General features: G+C 41.5%; 1 protein-coding gene across 3 annotated transcripts in view; it reads right to left on the reverse strand.

Annotated features, from left to right (window-relative positions):
• The window catches only part of dclk1a (doublecortin-like kinase 1a), a 68,287-nt gene that overhangs the window by 40,398 nt on the left and 7,301 nt on the right, over positions 1-20,588 (reverse strand). For all 3 annotated transcript variants that reach the window (XM_049591218.1, XM_049591215.1, XM_049591217.1), the window contains exon 4: positions 2,560-2,659. In XM_049591218.1, coding sequence (XP_049447175.1) covers positions 2,560-2,659 — 100 coding nt within the window. The remainder of the gene's footprint in view (positions 1-2,559; positions 2,660-20,588) is intronic.

Below are 20,588 nucleotides of genomic sequence, written 5' to 3' on the forward strand. Positions count from 1 at the left end.
ATGGGTGAAGTGAGGACAGAACGTATCCTCGGTAGGCCTCGGTGCGGAGACAGGCAGAGGAGAGGAAGAAGAGGTTAGACGATGGCTTAAGTGCAGCAGAGGATAAGAGAGGAGAGAGGAGGAGTGGCAAGGGACAACGGAGCGTAATGAACGGGACAGCCTACACAGTCCTCTGCCACCTGAACCAGGGAAATGTGTCATATACTGGGAAGACAGGGGGCACTGAGCAACAGCAAACACATGATGAACAGGGACAAACAGAGATAGACTGAAGAAAGAAGTCAACCAAGGACAATATGGAAGATTTAAAATGCCTCAATAAAAACAAATCAAACAAAAAAAGTGGAAAAATGCACAATTATATATATTTCCCCTGTTTTATTGACAATTATTTTACATTTTGTCCTTTATAACTGGGTTGTTTTTCATTGTGACATTTTATATTCCACTTTATTCCTTAGTTATATTTGTTTTCATGTGAGCATTTAAAATCTTCCAAAGAAGAGAACCATATCTGACTAATAAACAGAAAGTAGGGCATTGATTTGGCCTTGATATATAGTTAAACAGGTTGCTGCCACTCTGTACTCATAACCACGTTTAGCTATTTTTACTACTTGTCCACCAGTGTGAGACAAATTCAGAGATGCTATTTTGTGTTCTGCTCACATTTAAAGGTATACTCAACAAGAAGAGTAGTCAGCTTAGCTCAATTTATGAAAATATATATATGGGATCAAGTAGAAGCTTCCCTGAAAAAGGTGGTAGGGGGATAAAGCTTCTCCATGGTGAGGGCTTAAAATTATTACTCACACATGAGCATCCTAAGGAACACATTATAGGCAGAAGTTGTGAACAGGAATTGAAAAATGTGTCAATTTCAAGAGGTAATGTAGATTAATCTTTGGAGAAGTATAGTGGTGTATTTCTCCGGACCCCCTGCTGTCTGAAATAATCATTAGCAAATGTAATGACAGTCATAAATTAATGATTACTACCAGTTCTAGTATTATGGTGTACTGCAGGTTTGCGTGGGTTTAATAATGATAATAAACTTTATTTATATAGCACCTTTCATACAAGAAATGCAGCACGAAGCACTTTACAGTTTCAGGAAGTTAGAGCTAGTTAAAGGCTAAAGTGAAGAGATACATTTTTAGCTTTATTTTAAAATATGTAGCGAGCTAGCTTCCTTGATATCTATAGGTAGTGTGTTCCATAGCTTTGGGGCATACTTGACAAAGGCTGCATCACTGATCTTCTTCCAGCTGTTGCAGGGAGCCTCCAATAAACCAGTAGCAGATGATCGCAGTGTTCTCGGAGGCAAATAGTTAACAAGGGAGTTAGCAATGTAGCTTGGTCCCAGCCCATATAGGACTTTGTATACAAGGAGGAGGAGCTTAATATCACTTCTAAATGTAACAGGAAGCCAGTGCAGAGCAGCTCAGACTGACCTGATGTGCTTTCTCCTCTTGGTTCTGGTTAACAGCTGTGCTGCAGAGTTTTGAATGAGCTGAAGTCTCTCAGTGGTGTTTTTTGGGAGGGCAGTAAAAAGAGCATTACAGTCGTCAAGTTGACTCGAAATAAAGGCATTAATCAATTTCTTGGCATCTTTTCCATTTAGGAATGGTTGTATGGTTTGTCCAAGTGGTGCTGCCGTACTCCATCAGAACATGGCTCATGGAGGAATTCAACCTTCATTAATTTATTCATTCATTTCCCGTAACTGCTTGTCCTGTTAAGGGTCGAGGCTAGAGTGTATCCGAGCTGACACTGGGCGAAAGGCAGGGTACCCACTGGACAGGTCACCAGACTATCACCAGACACAACCATTCACGCTCATATTCACACCTACAGGCAATTTAGAATCACCAATTAACCTGCATGTCTTTGGACTGTGGGAGGAAGCCGGAGTACCCAGAGGAAACCTACGCTGACACGGGAAGAACATGCAAAATCTGCACAGAAGGGCTCCCCCACAGAGGGTTTGAACCAGGAACCTTTTGCTGTGATGCAACAATGCTAACCACTGTATCACCATGCCACCACAAATTCAGCGTTAATGTCTTAATTAAGTTAAAAAGAGTAGTGTCAATCATTTATGTATGTGTAACAGTATGTATGTATAGACAGTATCCCTCAACTGCATATTCCTTTAGTGCAATGTATGGCTGTACTTGCAAATGATAGGATAAAGTGGGAAGTATATTTTCAAATTTAGAATTTTTTTATGAGGAGGGACCCCCAAGACCCCCCAGCAGATTTCCCCCACCCCCAGTGTTGACTCCATGGCCACAGCCTTGCTTTAAATAGTAAAACTGTAATCCACTGCACTGAAATAAATTTAAATTTAAAACTACCATTTTGAAATTAAATATTCCCTAAATTTTAGAATTGTTGAAACAACAGAATAACGTATCACGACTCCTATTTTGTAAGTGCATTAAGTGGTAAATTGCTCACCCCTTAAAGTAGCACACAAAAACGACTTGTGAACAATAAGTCGAATGACCAGTCAAAGGTCAAATGTCAGAATGGAAATGCTGCTAGTCCCCTTACCACTCTCGTCCAGCATCAGATCATCTTGGTAGCGGAACTTCTCCGGTCCACACGCCACAAAAACATCCTCATCCCCAAAGAAGTCTTGCAGACACGACACCTGGGGACAAAGACACACAGATGAGTTCAATTATTATTTTCCCACATCCTTTTTTTCATCCATGTCAATAGAATACACTGACTGTGTTTCATTCTCACGCTCAGTCACCTCTGGCAGAGAGAGCAACACCACTTTTCTACTGTTTGGGGCTGAATGCTATGTTCAAAGGCACCTCAGTTGTTGGGGAAATAGGGAAAGAAAGTTTTCGCAACAATTTCCCAGCTGCTCTGCAGATTTATTGATAACAACTTTCCACTCAGATGTCTATCTCACACACACATCTACGCACTGCACATGCCGCCCTGCACTGCACGTGCTCACAAAATTGACTTTCCCTTCCTTAGCTTACGTAAAAAGGCACGTGCACTGAGCCCCAGGACATGGATAAGGAACACCCGGGGAGTGTGTTTGTGCGTGCCTGTTTTTGTTTGCACGCACGCTCATTGGCGTCTGTGAGTATCTTGTGCGCACGCCTCACATGTCCCTGAGCTCCAGAGTCGTGTTGTTTCTGCAGTTAATCAGTCTATCAGCGACTATAATGAGACCTTGCTGAGTCACTAATTTGCTGATGCGCTGCAGCACGTGCACCGGACATCCTGAGCAAGAAGTGGGGGGTCTGTTCCCTTAGGATCAGCATCTTATGAATGGTAATGAGTTAACAAAGAGGAAAAACTTAAAGAGGGAAGGTGCGTTTATGAGCTACAGAGAGATAAAGAAGTGGTATGAGAGAGGGGGTGTGAGGCGGAGAGAAGTTTGGAGATTAGAGATTAGAGAAATTACAGATTACTGTTGAATAAGTACAGATCTGACTAAGCCTGTGTCTGATTTACAGTAAAAAACACTGTCTTAATGAGTCATTCTCTGACAGACTTAATACTGTGAAGCTAACACCAGCCCTACAGAGACATGCTGACAGGCACAGATATAAAAACACTAGATCACTAAACGCAACACAACTACAACTGGATCATTACAGAGGAAAGGGTTTTTGCTAAGAGGGCACACATATAATTAACACATTATTCATAACTCTTCAACCTGGGCTCTTAAAAATGTTCACTCTGCCACACGAGACAGATGTTATTTGTTTTTTCAATCTATAAACTCACTCTGCTACCAAGACATCTCAGCAACGGGGTGTTTATTATGACAAATAGGCTACGAAACACGCTGCTGTTCATTGTTTTCTATTTGATTTAGTCGACAGCTAATTCCATATCTGATCTAAACTCTGCATGATTTACTCAAACAACTTTAATTACAACCCACAGGCAACCATCACATTTCAATCCCAAGCCATCAATATTCCAAATTATATTTCGCGATAGGCAACGGTATAGTCAGAAAGGGATTTACAGAAAGACAATAGTTCATTCATCCACTATGACAAATCTCCCACCGAAAACCTATTAAGAGCTATTACAATTTAGGCTGCATGCATGTCTGGCACCGCCTGGAGTTAACACACAAACACAAAGCTAATGTTATTGCATTTTCATGGCAATTAACATCCAAGAATCCATTTAGATTCCTATTAGCCACCGATCAACAGCCCAAAAGAAAGTCACAGCTGATATAACAGCATTATCAACCAAATACCCAATAAACAGCGAAGAGGCTATTCTGTTTGGGGTGTGTGTGTGTGTGTGTGTGTGTGTGTGTGTGTGTGTGTGTCATCCTGTTTTACCCCCCACAGACTCCAAATGGGCCGACAGGGAGACAAAAAACAAGTTTAATCTCAGACACAGACTCTCTGTGGAGTATGGATCGTTTTCATTTAACTTTTCAAATCAAGGCACGGTGTGTGTGTGTGTGTGTGTGTGTGTGTGTGTGTGTGTGTGTGTGTGTCTGCGTACACATCACATCAAAACACGTTTCTGCACAGGCACATATGGATACTTGTGTGTGTGCCCGTGTGTGTGTGTAAGTGATATTGCTCTTGTTTCATAACAGAGTGCATATTGCTTTGTTCCATAATATCCCCTGACAGTGTGCTGGTGATTATTTCAGGGCCGAGCGGCTCCACTTCCTAACAAGATGGCTGTGATACCGGTGCCGGTGCTGTTAACATTTCCCCGGTGTGTCAGCACTGATTGGCAGCCCTGGACACTTCTACCTCTAATTGTGCTGGGTTTTTTTTGTTTTTTATTTCACTGTATTTTCACATTATTTACATCTTTATATAAATCTTGTATTGTTTGCTGTTGCATTTTTAGTGTCCGTTGTGTCTGCTGAGCACAAGCTGCTCTACTGCTTTCATATGGAATGAGTTTCAAAGACTTTTTACAATAATATCTTTCTTTTCTTTTAAAGATTTGTAAGCATTATTAATGTGGAATCACTGTTTTGTGTGTGAACTCTGCGACCTTCTGAATTTTTGAGTGTTTATCCATGCTGCATATGTTTATTCATACAAACTCTCTTTGAAAAACAAATCTTCATCAGCTTGTGGTCTTAGATATCTATGACTTAATATTTAGAGCTGCCCCTAATATATCATTTCTGTCCAGCTGGCTTTGGAGCATGACCTAAATATATCCCTGCTTCTCACAATTTGACGTTGGCTTTGTGTGAGATTTGGATTAAACAATAGTCTGAGTAGACCCCTGTCAGATTATCCAAGATGGACAACAAATGCCAAGATTTATGCTGGCACAATTGTGGCAACCGAGGTTCCTTACTCCACCTTCTCTGGGACTGTCCAGCTGTTAAAACGCTCTGGTTACATCCCTTATGTCAGAGTTTTTCAATGTTAATTTCCCAGTCTGTCCTGAAGCATGCATGCTGGGCCTCAAACCTAACAGTAATATTGGGGGTCACTGTATATTGAGTTGCCTATCTACCAAAAGACAAACTCTTTTAAACTGTACAGAGCGTGCTTCTCTAGAGATTCATGGCGGGAGGACTATCTGGTCTTGCTGAATATTGGATCGAGTAGCCTGTAAAAACACTTTAATAAGGGCCTGTGCAACACATTCTCATCCCAACTCATCAAAAAAACTCACTCTGTCAGTGGACCAAAATGTCAAAACACAATGTGCTAGGCAGCCTCTAGCATCAACTTTTTGTGCTGTGGGACAGCTTGTCAATTTACGCTTATGACATGCATCTTCACACTTCGCACACTTCTTGGATGAGAGGCGAAACGTCTTCAAGAAACACAAGCAAGTCCAGCTGCCTACGATATTAGCACTTACGATTACCACGACCTGGATGACTGAGAATCTTCATCGTCGCATCGTGTCTGTTCAACGTACACTTCAATTTTCAAAGAACATGTGCAGTTTCTGCTCCTTACATGCATATTATCTTTTTCAAATTAAATGTAATGGTCATGTAATGTCACGTGACACATGTCCTGTAACATACATCACTACCATAGCATGGTACACATACAGAACAGTAGATTTTAAGATTTATTTTTGGCTTTTTGCCTTCATTTGATAGGACAGTCTGAGTGTGAAAAGGGAACAGAGGGGATGATATGAGGCAAGGTGCTGCAGGCGGGCGTTAAACATGCAGCCACTGCAGCTTGGACATTGCCTTTGCATATAGGATGCTTGCTCTACCCACTAGGCCATCGGGAACCCCAAAAGCACACTGGTTTGTTATCATAATAATGTAACTGACTTTTGGTTTTACACAAGAAACTAACAGAAAGCTCAGGGGTGAAAGTCCATCTCTACTCCTGCCTACGGTAGTTGGCAATGGGAACTGCCCATTGGTTCGACAGCCCATTGGTTCGACATCCCATTGTTCCGACCATATTAAACCCACTGTTCCGAAGTCCGTTCCGAAATCATCATGATGCCCTGTGGTTAAGGTCTGGTTAGGTTTAGGCACAAAAACCACTTGGTTAGGGTCAGGAAAAGATCATGGTGTGGGTTAAAATGAAGAAGAAAGTGACAAACACATAAGCCGTGAGCCTGCTCCGCCTCAAGCCTTTCCCAGCTGACCAAGAGTCGGTTGCGGCGCACCATCAAGGTAGAAATATGCCTGCCGGGAGCCATTCAGCACCGCGGACTGTCGGACTAATGGGATGTCAGACCAATGGGCTGTCAGACCAATGACATGGACCCATTGGCAATGGCGTCGCACACAGCCACCAGCACAGTGTGCTTCATAATGATACGAAAGGTGCCTTTGTGCATTGGTGTCTGACGCAGACGTCCACTAACAAAGCAGAGGTATTTCTCAAGGTCGGTTGTTGCCTGCTGTGTCAACAACTGCTGCCAGCTGGTGATCACTGACAAAGCGGCGGTATTTGACAAATTGAGAATAACAATGGACAGGCCTTGAAGACCACTGGGACATGATGGGGTAGGGGTGAAGGGTAGATCCTTGGGGCTCTGAATGTTTTCTCAAAAGCCCAGACTATATGGCAATCCCTACAGAAATCCAATATAATTCAGTTAATGTTCTTCTGTTGGCCTGATATTCAATTCAGAGCATTAAAGACCACATTGACTTGGCATTGTTGGGGATCCTTGGTTTGCAATGAGGAGCAGGTTATTACAGCATGGATTTAAATGTAGCAGATTTGTCAGCTGTGAACTCTTCTCCACCACAGTGTAACAAAAATAGGTTTTAAGATTAGTAATGCTGTTTACACCAAAGTCCTACTCTATCCATGTTATGTAACTTAAAAATAGTACATGTTTTGTCTCTTTTGGAAATTAGTCATGCTTAACATTTCTTGTGTCCTGGTTTCAGACTGATGAAACAACTGGAGAACGTTTACATATAAAATAGTATGCAGGCTCTACAGAGTGTTATTTTTCTTGGCAACTATCAGGTTTTTCCCAAATTGTTTAGAGATTTTTAGGCATTCTGTTATCTCAAAGGCTTGAGAAAAAAAATGTGCATTTAGCTGCTGTAAATGGGAAAAAAGACCAAATTTTTACAATGTCTGGCTCCTCCTTTGGTCCAATGCAGTTTCAAAAAACAAAGAAACATTGACTGAGTATAATGATTTTAATTATTTCAATTTATCAGTTAACTGTTTATCTATCTATGAAATGCCAGAAAATAGTGAACATCACAGCTCCCCAGAGTCCTGGCTGATGGCTATATTAATCATCAAATGTGTTGCCAATTATTTCCCAGCTGATTGGACCAACTGATTATTCTGATAATGGTTTTTCAAAAACTCTTATATTTTATTTAAACATTTCAGGCTATAATGAATCTGTTTTAAGCTCCTATTCTTTTGAAAGTGCCATGATTTTTATTCACAGCGGGATGTGTGTTTGCTGCTCTGACTCAGTCTGACCACATCCTCAGGCCGTGACTGCTGCTGCTGCTGCTGCTGCTGCTGGAGGCAACCAAGAGGAGGCCCTTTGAAGCTGCTCATCCACAGATAGAAACGGTAGCACACCAGAAATGTCTGGTAAACAGTGAGGAAAGAATACACACATGCAGGATGTAATCACAGTGATGAGAACGTGAGCTGGAACAGGGACAGTCTTCATGTAGGGCAGCCTCTGAGGGCACCTTAAAGCTGAGGGTAAACTAATATGGAGTAACACGCAAACACATACTGTATAGTGAGCGGGGTGTGAGAAAGTATGGTTGCCATGGTGATAATGCCCTCTAGGTATTGGTGCATGGCTGGTGCGTGCCACTGACTGCACGATGTGCACACTGTGATAGCGAGCTCCATCATTCATATTTTATCTACTATGAGCACGATACGCTACAAAACTGTGTCATTCACACAAATCCACACACAGACACATGCAAGTGGCACATGGCTTGCTTAATATTGAAATACAGGTACAATATCTCCTTTTTGAAGAAGAGGAAACTCAGACAGTCAGACCAGTGAATGATGGAGAGGAGAAGGAGCTGGTAAAGGTAAAAAAAAAAAATAATAAAACAGTCAAAGGATGAAGCCAACCAGCCAAATCCCCTGAGTTAGAGAGGAAACAAACAGACAGAGGGAAACGAGCAACAGAGGAGGAGATCTATTCCTGACTGCTGCTCTGAGCCCTTCTCTGAGCCCAATGACAAAACAAGCTGCTTTGATGTCTCTGGTGCTGCGTTCTCACCGAGAACCAGCGCAGTTACACAACATCCACCGCTGCTAAAACAAGGACAGGAAAAAACAAACAGAGAAACGAAGGGAAAAGAGGGACTGAAATAAGATGACGAGAAATGAGCAGAGGAGTGTGGAAATTGGCAATTTCATAACCCTGCCATCACCTCACACATCTTTATTAAAGTGAGAAATAGGCTCTGAGAGTGGGTCACGATGAACAAGGCGCTTCCCTGCATTAAAACGGATTCATAATCTATTTACTCAGGCATTATTTTAGCTTAGAGCGAAGCAGAATCAAGACGGTAGGAGCAAAACAGATGTGTCACATCTTAAATGCCTCACAAACAATCCTCTTCCCTCACTGTCCACTGCCATGACTGACTATCTACAGCATGTTGCTGTACATAACAAAAGGGGAAATGGCGTTTTTGGATATTTAGTTAGTGGCAACATCAGTAAAACATGAATAACACAGAGAGGCTTGTACAAAAATACAGCACTGTACAGAGTACCTGTTATAAATGTGAGCATCAGCTCCTCCTGAAAATGTCTCACACAAGTGATGTTTCTCGGTAAACTCATTTATGTTCTCACTACGCCACCTAGTGTAAAGACAGCAAACACATTCAACAGCATCAGTTTCTCTCTCCCCTCTGTTTGTTTTTCTTCTCTTTCCAAGTTTAGTTGAGATTAAATTTGAGTCACATTTATGAAATCAGCTGGTTTTGGGCAGATAAGGTGCTGCAAGTGGTATTACTTATAGTGCAAAGGATGGATAACAAACTGAGGCAGGCAATCACTGCCGCCACATGGTGGCACTGTTTAATAATGTGAAAAGATTCACAGGCTACACACAACATTCAGCCACAGTACCACCAGAGAAAGCAGGGTCATAGTGAAGCTAGATGTCAGTTTCTATGGTGCGAACACAGAAATCACCTGGATCAAACAGACAGAGAGAGACAACCAGTTTTAAATTGAGATAAGTGATGGAGAGAGAGAGAACTTCTGACTACATCCACAACTTAAAAGCTCAAATATCAACATGTGAAACACACGGGAACTTGAGGAATTTGAGTGAGCCGACAGATTAAAGCATTTTAAATCTGGGTCTCTGTGGAGCAGCAAGTGATTTATAACATCTGAGTGGCTCCTTGTTTGGTTAATGCCATGAGGGATGACTGTGGAGCTGCTGTGCGGAGTTTTAGTCTTGGTGCTCGGGGACATGAGGGGAAATGTGTGGAAGGAGACCAACAGCTGTACCAGTATAAAAACGCACACACACATAATGAACATACACTGTATGGTAAACACACAAACATATTTATTCATACACAATCTCAACTGTTATTTTGTAAGGATATGCACAAATACACAGCTAGACACACGCATGCACCCCGTCTGAGCATCGCAGCGGTGCAGAATCTCAGCTTTCTGTGTTCAAACTGTCTGCCTGCTTCTCGCCAGCAGCTCCTGTGAATCAGCTGCCGGGAACAAATGATCAGTGACAACACTGCTCACTCTGCTCATTTAGATTGGCTATTTCTGTCTCCCTGTCAGACTTCAGGTGTACCTGAGGACTCATCTGTCAGATCCTCGCTTCTTAGTGGGAGTTTCTGACAAGCAGTCAAACAGTTATTTGAAGTGTAAATGTGTGAAGGCACACGCATGTATTTACCTCGAGAAAATAAGCAACAGTTTAGTTAGTTAATCGGATTTTAATAATCGTCATTTATCAAGGAAATTTTTGAAATATTTGCTGGTTCCAGATCCTCAGATGTGAGGATTTGCAGCTTGCCTCCATGTTAGATTGAGTATCTTTCAAACAACTGGTTTGAAAATGGACTATTTTCACTATCTGATATTTTATAGACTTAAGACTTTACAGACATTTTTGCAACCCAAGTGGTAAGCTCTAGGGCTGAAAAATGAAGCCAATCTGTAAGTGCCAAAAACTGCAGTTCCTCAAATGGCCACATGAGGCTGGCTCCAAAAAAATAAACATGTTTAGAGCCTGGTTCAAAAAACGGTTTTGGCCTCTATGGCTAATTTCAACATTCATGACAACTGTACAAAGGTGAAATTGTTATATAACTCACCTGTTTAAATTTTATCAAGGCTTAAAGTTACGCATATTTAAAGGTGTAGCTGCTTTGAGTGACAGGCTGTCAGCAGGTCATCACAGCCTATGAGTCAGATCCACCCTTCATCCCACCACAGCTCCATCCTCTCCTCAAATAAGGCCACGTGGGGTAACTTCTGGCTCCAAAAATCCAAGATGGTGATGGCCAAAATGCCAAACTTGAGGCTTCAGAACAGGAGTCCACAAATCAATAGGTGACGTTATTATCTTTTTACAGCCTGTGGTCACAACCCTGATTACTACACTGGAAAAAAAGTGCTGGTGTGCTTTAATTTAACTGTTCAGTGTGTGTGTGTGTGTGTGTGTGTGTATGTGTGTGTGCTCTTCTTAAGCTCGGCCTTTATCTGATAAGACGCCGAGGCATTTCTCTGAGACGGCCACAGAGCCAGGAAGAGAAGAAAAAAAACAAAAGAGAAAAAGAGATTGGAGACTCAACCACTAATCTCCTGCACCACAATAGACTCACAGTGGTTACACAGAGGACATGGTGAGGTCAACATTATCCTACCCACGGAAAGACCACATTTTGGAGGGACGAGCTGCCGCTGCCAGGGGAGATAAGCTCAGTGGAGCTGTCCGCGGTGCTGAATCAACTGCAGCTGGCCGGCAGGGCACGTACTGTAGAGCTGCTCTGAAACACTAACCACAGAGAAACCGAAGAGGCAGACGGATGGATACTGACAGACAGGCAGACTGACATGGTAACAGATGGGTGTATTGATACAAGACAGACACAGAAAGGGCGAAGCATTTGTTGCAAACATGCAGAGCCTCTGGGGTGCAAACGTAAAACTGATGGACAGTGTTTTAATATTTGTGCAGCAGTGTGTCAGGGCTGCAACAGATATCATCAGGGTTTCAGAGCTGCACGCAGTGTGTGGCCTTGGGGTGGGACTATAATCAATATAACTGCATGGGTTTGACATTCATTTGCAAAGAGCAGAGAATTTAATGCTTTTATTTTATGTTATACTGTCTTTAAATGACAGTAATCGTACAGAAATTAGCAGTAAAACAGGTCAATACAACTACATTTAGTAGTCATTGAAGTACTGTATGTTCTGTATGATGATACTGTTTTGTGTTGTATTATTGTGATGATTACAAAAGGCAAATTAATGGCACATGCACACATGAAAGCCCATAGACTGTTCTGACCCCAGTACAGCCCTTAAAATATGCTGTCAGCTCCTACTGGAGGCTTTGTGAGGTTACAACCCCTGAAAGCATAAATAAATCCCATGTCACTGTCAGGACCATATAGCGTATTCAAATATCTGCAGGAGATATCCCCATTCTTACTCTCAAAATGAAACTGACAAAATGCATTTCCACGGGAATTTAAATAATCTCCTCTCAAGCAGAGACAGACACACAGAGACACAGCCAGGCAAAGAGCCACAGCGACTGACAAGAAAGGAAGACAGAAATCGATCTGAAACAGGCAATAGGGAAGGATAAAACCATCCGCATCCCCGAGGGAGAATTCACACGCCGCATGACCTCCCCGCTGCCTCAATCAGCACGCTGCGCACTGACAACTGACAGAGGAAGGTGATGGGAGAAGACAGGAAGACCCACGAAAAGAGAGAAGTGAGTGAGAGCAGAAAAGTAAGTAAGTAGAGGAAAAGAGAGCAGCGGTGATGTGAGGCCAATTAACTGTGCAGCGGGCTGAGTTGGCACTGGTGTTACTGCGTTCGCCTCAAACCAGCACAGCAGACTGGCTGCTCTGTTGCATAACAACTTATGTAACAGCTTCTGCTCTCCACAGGGGCAGAGCAAACTTTCTTTTGGAGCTGTATCTGTGTTTCTCTCAGAGTGTTGGTGCATTTTCCTGTCCTTCATGTGTGTAAAGGGAGCCAATCATGAATAAAAAATCAAAAATTATGCTGCGACGCTCCCATGAGGACATAAATCGGACACAAATCGGACACAACATGGCACCAAATTCAACTTTTCTCCTCAGTTTTTTTTGGGTCTCCTCAGCTTAACCCCACCTCCCTGGTCTTGTCATGCTGTCTTGTTTTTATCCAACTTCTCTCTATCTCTCTCGTCTAACCTCATTCCTTCACTGGTTTCTTTCATCCCCCCTTATTGATCTCTCTCCCCCATTCAGTCTGTTGGCTTTAATCCATTTTTAAGGATGAGTGTGCATGTGTGAGCGTGTGTGCTAAATTAAGGAGCTGAACATGTAAGCACACAGGTTACGAGAGCGAGCACTGACAGAAGCACATAACACTGTGTGAGGAGAAAGCAGGAGGACAGTGGGTGGGTGAGTGGGTGAGTTTGTTTGTATGTTTGCTGCTTAGTTTAGTTAATTGACCTCAAAAGAAGAATTAGGGCTGCAACTAACGATCATATTCGTGATCCATTATTCTGCTGATTATCTTTTCAAAGTCTTGTTTTGTTTGAGAAACAGTCCAGAACCTAAAGATATTCAATAAGCTATCATGGGAGACTAAGAAATCCAGCAAATAAACACATCTGACAGCTGGAAGATGGACATGTTTGGCTGTTTTGCTTAGAGATATGACTCAAATTAGAGACTGGTGATCAAAATAGTTGCTGGTATGTTTTCTGATTATTGACAAATTGATTAATGAAGTAATAACTTCCGCTCTTACAGCATTGTAAGAAAGGCTAACCCCAAAATATGGCGACTCCTTATACCATGGACAGGAGGAAAAGTATCTGTAAAAAACTCCCTGCTTTAACTGCAATACTAGAGGGACGGGAAAACGTGTTTAAATAAATCAAACTGTTTTGATTGTGCAAAACATGTACTGTAATTTCGAAAACTAACAAATACAAAAAAATAAAAATGAAATAAATCCAAAAATAAAATAAAGTAAATAAAACAAAATAAAATAAAGTAAAGTAAAATAACTTAACGTAAATAAAATAAAGTAAAATAAATAAAATTAAAAAAATAAAATAAAGTAAAGTAAATAAAATAAAATAGAATAAAGTAAATAAAATAAAATGAAATAAAATAGAATAAAGTATAATAAATAAAATTAAAAAATAAAGTAAAGTAAATAAAATGAAATGAAATAAAGTAAAGTAAAGTAAAGTAAAGTAAAGTAAAATAAATAAAATTATTTTATTTATATAGCATTTCTCAAGTATAAAATACCAATAAGAAAAAAAATGTACAATACCAAGGACACTTAAAAAAATCAGTCAATCAAACATCCAGACTAAACTCAGTTGATCTTTGAGGTTAATATCAATATATTTAGGGGTTTTTTTATTACCTGATGCAATGTTTATAGAAGTTGCAACCCTACAGATGCCACAAAAATGGCACAGTTTAATAATTCTGCTATGTACTTTATGAAAGTAGGACATTACAGTGCATTAACTTCTAAGATGGTGCAACATTCAAGGCATTTGTTCACAAGGCACAACACTTACACCTTCCAACTGGCTCGGAGAAGCTTTGCACCTTCTAATATTTACAAGCTAGGTTCTCACTGTGCCTCCCACAGCGAGTCATGATCACACAAAACCTGTGAGGGTCAAATCAGTCCTGCTCTTTGAGCAACTAAAAGCACGAAGCTGGGACACAATCTTTTTAAATGCAGATTGGGTTGAGAGAGATTAGAGAGCGAGTGAGTCAGGAAGTGCATGAGTCAGACAGTGTGTGTGATGAAGTTGTGGTGTGACTCGGTTCCCAACAGTCTGCCAGTGTTGGAAACGTCTGCTATCGATCCTAATTTGGCAGCGGGTCCTCTGACTACAGACAGCCCTCCAATCTGCCACAGTCGCTCTCTGCTGGTAAACAGAGACACACAAGCTAGCTGACTGACTGAGGCAGAGACAAACAGAAAGACCAATCAACCAACAACATGTCCTGAAATCACTGTTTACACACAAAAACAACTGTTTAAGCTTAAGATTTCTGCTCGTTTATTATCATTCATCTACCGTGTAGTAGCAAATACACTGTAAACTAGATGCATGACACACATTCACACACTCCCCCTCACACACACACACACACACACACACACACACCATGCTGTGCTGAGTAGCTGTGACTCAGCAAATCAGCAGGAGCAGATGGACTTTGCTTCCCACAATCCTCCTCTGCAGGATAAAATGTGACATCATCAACACACAATCTATCAAATAAAGATTAAAAAACAGTTATGCTTTGTATATGAGCAGATCACATGCCATGTGCTTCATAATACGCAATGTTTTTTTAAGTGACGTTGCTGTGGCACCCTCTCTACAGTCCCTGCAGAGCTGGTTGCAGGCCAGCGAGGAGGAACGGAGGACAGGGAAAGAACAAAACTGGGGAAAAAGTGAGGGACAAAGTAAGAAAGCGAAAAGGAGACGAAAAATGAAGGTGGGATGGTGTGACGCAGGGACACAGGGAGACAGAGAAGGGGGAGGAGAGAGGGAGAGACAGAGAGTGAGGAAGAGAGGGTGATGCCATATGTTGCAGCTCTAGGATTTGGGGGTGCATGCCGAGTGTGCTAATTAAATGAGGACTAAATAGCCGTAAAACAATGGCACGTTGACAGCAAGAGACAGACACTAAGAAAAATGAAGGCAAGAAAGGTGTGAGAGAGAAATCAGATGAAGCATGGATAACTGAGGGTAATGACGAGGGCAAATCTGTTGATAGGAGGGAAACTAAACATTATATAAGAAGAGAAATAATGACGCAGATGGAGAGAGGAGCAGAGACAGTAATGGGTGGAGCAAAAACGAAAAGAAAGCGGGAGACAGAGAGAAGAAGGAGGCTGCAGAGAAAACAGAAGATAAAAGGATATTAAAAGCTCTTCAGCCTTGCCAACAAGGAGAAGAACAGGCCAACAATGCGGTTTGAGAAGTGAGAGCTGCACTGCAGATAGTGAACAAGTGGATCGTCTACACTCTCCTCCTACATATAACCTCGTTTTAACATGCGTCACTTAATTAGTGCCAAAACATGCCACAGTATTGTGGGTGCCATATTTTATTATTTAAAAGGGGTGGATGAAAAAGTAATAATGCTTCATAGAAAAGGGCATGAAGTCAGAAGTAACTTGTTTACAATTAGGAACGTGCTACAGAAACTGATCATGTCAAGTTAGAGGCACGTGGCAACATATGCAATGGCAGTACGCACTTCAGTGTATGAGACAACAAGCAGATCCAACAAAAGATTAAAAAAAAAAAAAGTTAAAGTATTTAATATGCTGAGATGAGAAGTCTCAAAACTCCTGTCAACATCCTTTAAAAAAATGTCCAGGCCATATCTTAGACTTAGAGCTAAATGCTAGCATTAGCAGGCTAACATGCTAACAACAGCAATGCTCACGTGCTCACGTGCAAAATATCTCCATACTGCTCGTCTGTAGTGATATTTTGTGGTTTCAATTATGTGTTCTTCGATGTTTTAATCTGGGGCGCCGTCAGCCATTAGGTGTGCAGTTGTGTTGCTACCCACTCCCCCCTCGGATCTCCGCAAGTGCTGTGAGGACTCTAAAACTTCACCAGAGTCTCCTTCGACATATGGGTGAGTAGATAATGGCTGAATTTTCATTTTTGGGTGCACTGTCCCTTTAAAAAGGTATAATCAGCATCTTAGCACTAAACACAAAGCACAGCTGGCTGATGGGAATGTCATTAGTTTTGCAGATTTTTGGTCATAAACCAAAGAAAATAGGCTTTATCCAATAATTGTTAAGATATTTCACTGCAAGCCAAATAAGTTTCTGTGCTGGTGGCACTAGAAGAAAAGTCATATGATCACAAAAGTCTGTAGAATTCATCCTCTGGGGATGATAAATATCTGTGCAAAATTTCATGCCAATCCATTCCATAGTTTTTGAGATATTTCAGTCTGGTCTTAAGAAGTGGGCCGACCGACCAACCCACAGAATGACAGACAGACCAACACTGCCATCCCCAGAGTCACACAGCTAGTATCGCTAAAAACTACAACAGCAGTCACAGCAGGATTTGATGCATACAGCATCTGACAGCGTCTGAGTTACCTGACATGACACCTACTGTCAGACGTCCCACCTTTGTAGCATTGATCGCAATGATAATTTAGCTACTTTAAAGTTCACCCAAGTTACAAAAACACACACAAAAAAGTCATGTCTCTTTCCAAAAACCGAATCTTGGGTACTCCAAGTAAACTGTGGATGGCTTCAAGTGCCCACGACATAGTACTCAGAAACAGTTCCAATGGAAACTGCTCACAAAGTTTGAGAAGGTAACCCCACTGATGAGTTTGAGACTACTGGGCTGCAATATGGAAATTGCATGATCCAGTGTTTTAGAGTTTAAACCATACTGGAAATAAAAGGTCAGGGTATCTTATAACCTGACATGCCAGATGGCTTGTTACACAGAAACATCCCTGAAGCCGTCACTGGAAACTGTTGGAAAAAGGGCAGACGCTTTCAAAAAATACTTGGCGGGTGGTGTTCCAGTCAGGACAAGAGTGAAAATACCTTTTACATCCAGAAAAGCCTTCAGTAACATTCTCTGCTCTTCTTTCAAAGAAGAAATACTCTCCCCTTATGATATAACTAATGCCATTGCAACATCTACGCTAACCTCTTCAGGAGCCGCCATTGTTGTTGTGAACAAACAGTCGCTTCTTTGTGGCGTCACACACATAAAAAACACACCTGTAGCTGCAAGTAGCTCCTCACAGGAGGTGGACTGGCCAATGTGTTACTTAAAACCTGACATTTTTGTGTGATATTGTGATCCTGCAAGAGTTCAGCTGATGTGCCTGGTAAGGTGTCTAAACCTCTGCTGCTTAAATTTTGACCATCCTGTCTAGTGAGTCACCTAACTTTATGGTAGTGCAATACTAAATCACCATTGAAATGTGGTGTCTAAGATAAAATCTTGGGCATTTGGATGAATAAAGTGTTTTGAATAAGCTCTGTGTTTTTAGTATGGGCGGTCAACGTGGGAATCGTATCTTTTGTCCATGCTAAACGCACTGAGATACAATAACGGAGCTCATTAATGAGATACTCAAAAACAGAATGCAACCAACCTTAGAGAAGACTAAGTGGCCTCACTTCATGCACTGGTTGATAATCGCCTACAGTTAATGGCTACTGATGCATGAGCAGAAATCTAGATGAGTCCATTAAAAAGAGTGTGTGTCACTATCCGTGCCTAAGTGTGCGTGAGCCACGAAAGGCTCAAGGCTGGCAGCTGGGGTTCAACATAGTGTCTGTGTGTGCGTGTCTGTGTCTGTGTGTGTAAACAGAGCTTACATGTATTAATAGGCCAGCCATGTCCGTGCTCTAAGCCACTTACGGGTCGTCTATCTTCTTCATCAGACCAATCCAGCCGCACCATCACACCGTGCTACTGTATGACATCACAGCAGGTTGGACGGTTTCTAGGCAACTAGATCAAATCATCATAGAAACCGGCCAAGGTGAAGAGCTTGAAGAGAAATATGAAGTTGTGGCAACCCCAAAGGAGAGGGGACGGAGCTAAAAATACCACCTATCTGTGAGACCTGAGACAGTGAGAGAATCAATATGGCAGTGGGGGTAGAACTTGATATATCTTTCTCACTCAGCCGCTCATGTTACAGACAGAAATACGATATCCAAAACGATCACAGTATAGTAAGCTCCCAGTGGGCTAAGTAAGCAGACGAGTATGTGCCACGTATCAGATGCTCAAAGAGACTCGTTCACAGCCTGTCATATGTCGTCTCCTCTCTATCCCCATCTCATTATCATTATCAGTTCTTGCAGAATGCTGCCAAATAGGAAATTCTAACAAACAACAAAGTCTTTTTATAGCAAACATGCGGGGGTATACACCGGGGATTGTTCAGTTCTGACTGAAATTTGCTTATAGCAACGATCAAGTGCCAAAAGGTATCGTACAATGCCTGATATGACTTGGAGTACAAATTCTAGGGCTGTCCTGAATGCCATTTTTGTGGCTTCGAATCTTCAGTGAGAATTGACCTTTCGCTAAGCCCTGCCCCTATGTGATGGTCCGACAAGCTGTCAGAGTAAGCATGGAGCCCACACTGTAACTAACTGCACTCCCTGAAGAAATATTATCATATTTTTGGAAACATGAAACAGTGATTCCAGAGAGAAGCAGACAGAGCGGTCTACAGTCTGTGTTAGAAGGATATATCCAGGATGTCAAACTGACTCAGCAGCAACAGGTTAAAAAGACAAAGATAGTTAGAAGCTAAAGCCGAACTATAGGCTACAGATCACAGTGTAAAAGTGAACCACCACATCGCTGCTGATCACCACAAAAGACAAAGAATATAAAGGGAAACTTTGCTGATATTGAACCAGCTGTGTGGCATCACAGTGTGTGCAGATGAACTGTGTTTGGCTTTGCCCCCGTGCTGCTGCCAGCACCCAGATCTCTGATGCCAAACGGGCAGTGATCTCCGGGGGTAGTCAAACATTGTTCATCTGTGCACAATGTGATGACACACAGCTGGTTGAATATCAGCAAAGTTCCCCTGCTTCCCTTCACTGGTTCCTGTACAGCAGGGTCTGCTTTTTTTTCACTGTTATAATCATTAAAAAGCAAAAGCAGCATGTGTATACATTCAGTAGGCTATATCTTCAGTAGCTAGCTAGCTAACCCTACACTTTTCAGGGTTTGATTTTGGTTTTGGAACAGGGAAGAAACATGTATCTTTTTCCAACCTCTCCAGGTAACGAGTATCATTAATACACGACGTGCCCCAGGCACAACCTCTCCAGGTAATGAGTATCATTATTATATGACAATATTTAGCTTGAAATCCACAAAGCAACCTGAAAATGAAGGAAATCTGACATTATGATTGGCCAGTCTGCATCCAGGGACAGGACTTAGTGATGGGTCAGTTGCCTATGAATACTCACCGAGGGGATATGACAAAGCTTTACTTTACTCAAACTAGCGGTCATTATATATACACTTTGCTATTATTATAATTATGAGTCTCAGAAGTGATTAGAACTTCTAAGATTTTTTGGGTAATGTACATATAATTCAAAGAAACAAACAAGATAAGTAGCATTTGAATACTGATTGGGACGTCAGTTACCATGGCAAAGGTAGAAGCTTCAAAGCATTTGAGACAGCACTACTAATTTCCATATGTGTAATATAAAATTTTGCCAGTTGTATTCTGTATTTAATTTGAGTAAAGTTCTTGTATGGCTGCTTGTGATTAGACAGCATTTAATATTTGAGAAGTTTGGGTCGCTTTATTAAGAAAAGCAAAAAGGTTTGGCAGAAATGTACCCCTCAAAGCAAGGTACCGAAACTGAAACACAGTTATCTTTGTGACAACAGTACAATGCACACTCATGTAGATATACAGTATACACATATACACACACATACAGTAAGTAAAGAGGAATAATGAGAGGACTGATAGCAGCAACTGCAGCTGAAAACACTCTCAGTTGAACTCTTAGCCAGACTTCAAATACCAAAAACATAATGCATTATGCATTCCAGCACACTTGGCTGCAGTATTTTAACTCTAACTTGTAATTTATTTATTTTTTAGTTTAAAAGATATTATGTTAAAATAATCCATGTTTGGCAGGCTGTTGCTATCCTTGAGAAAGAGAAGAAGAATAGGGCTTTGTGAATGTACATATACAGTACAGGCCAAAAGTTTGGACACACCTTCTCATTCAATGCGTTTTCTTTATTTTCATGACTATTTACATTGTAGATTCTCACTGAAGGCATCAAAACTATGAATGAACACATGTGGA

Source organism: Epinephelus fuscoguttatus, linkage group LG12, assembly GCF_011397635.1.
Source record: "Epinephelus fuscoguttatus linkage group LG12, E.fuscoguttatus.final_Chr_v1".
In the NCBI taxonomy this organism is placed as follows: domain Eukaryota; kingdom Metazoa; phylum Chordata; class Actinopteri; order Perciformes; family Serranidae; genus Epinephelus; species Epinephelus fuscoguttatus.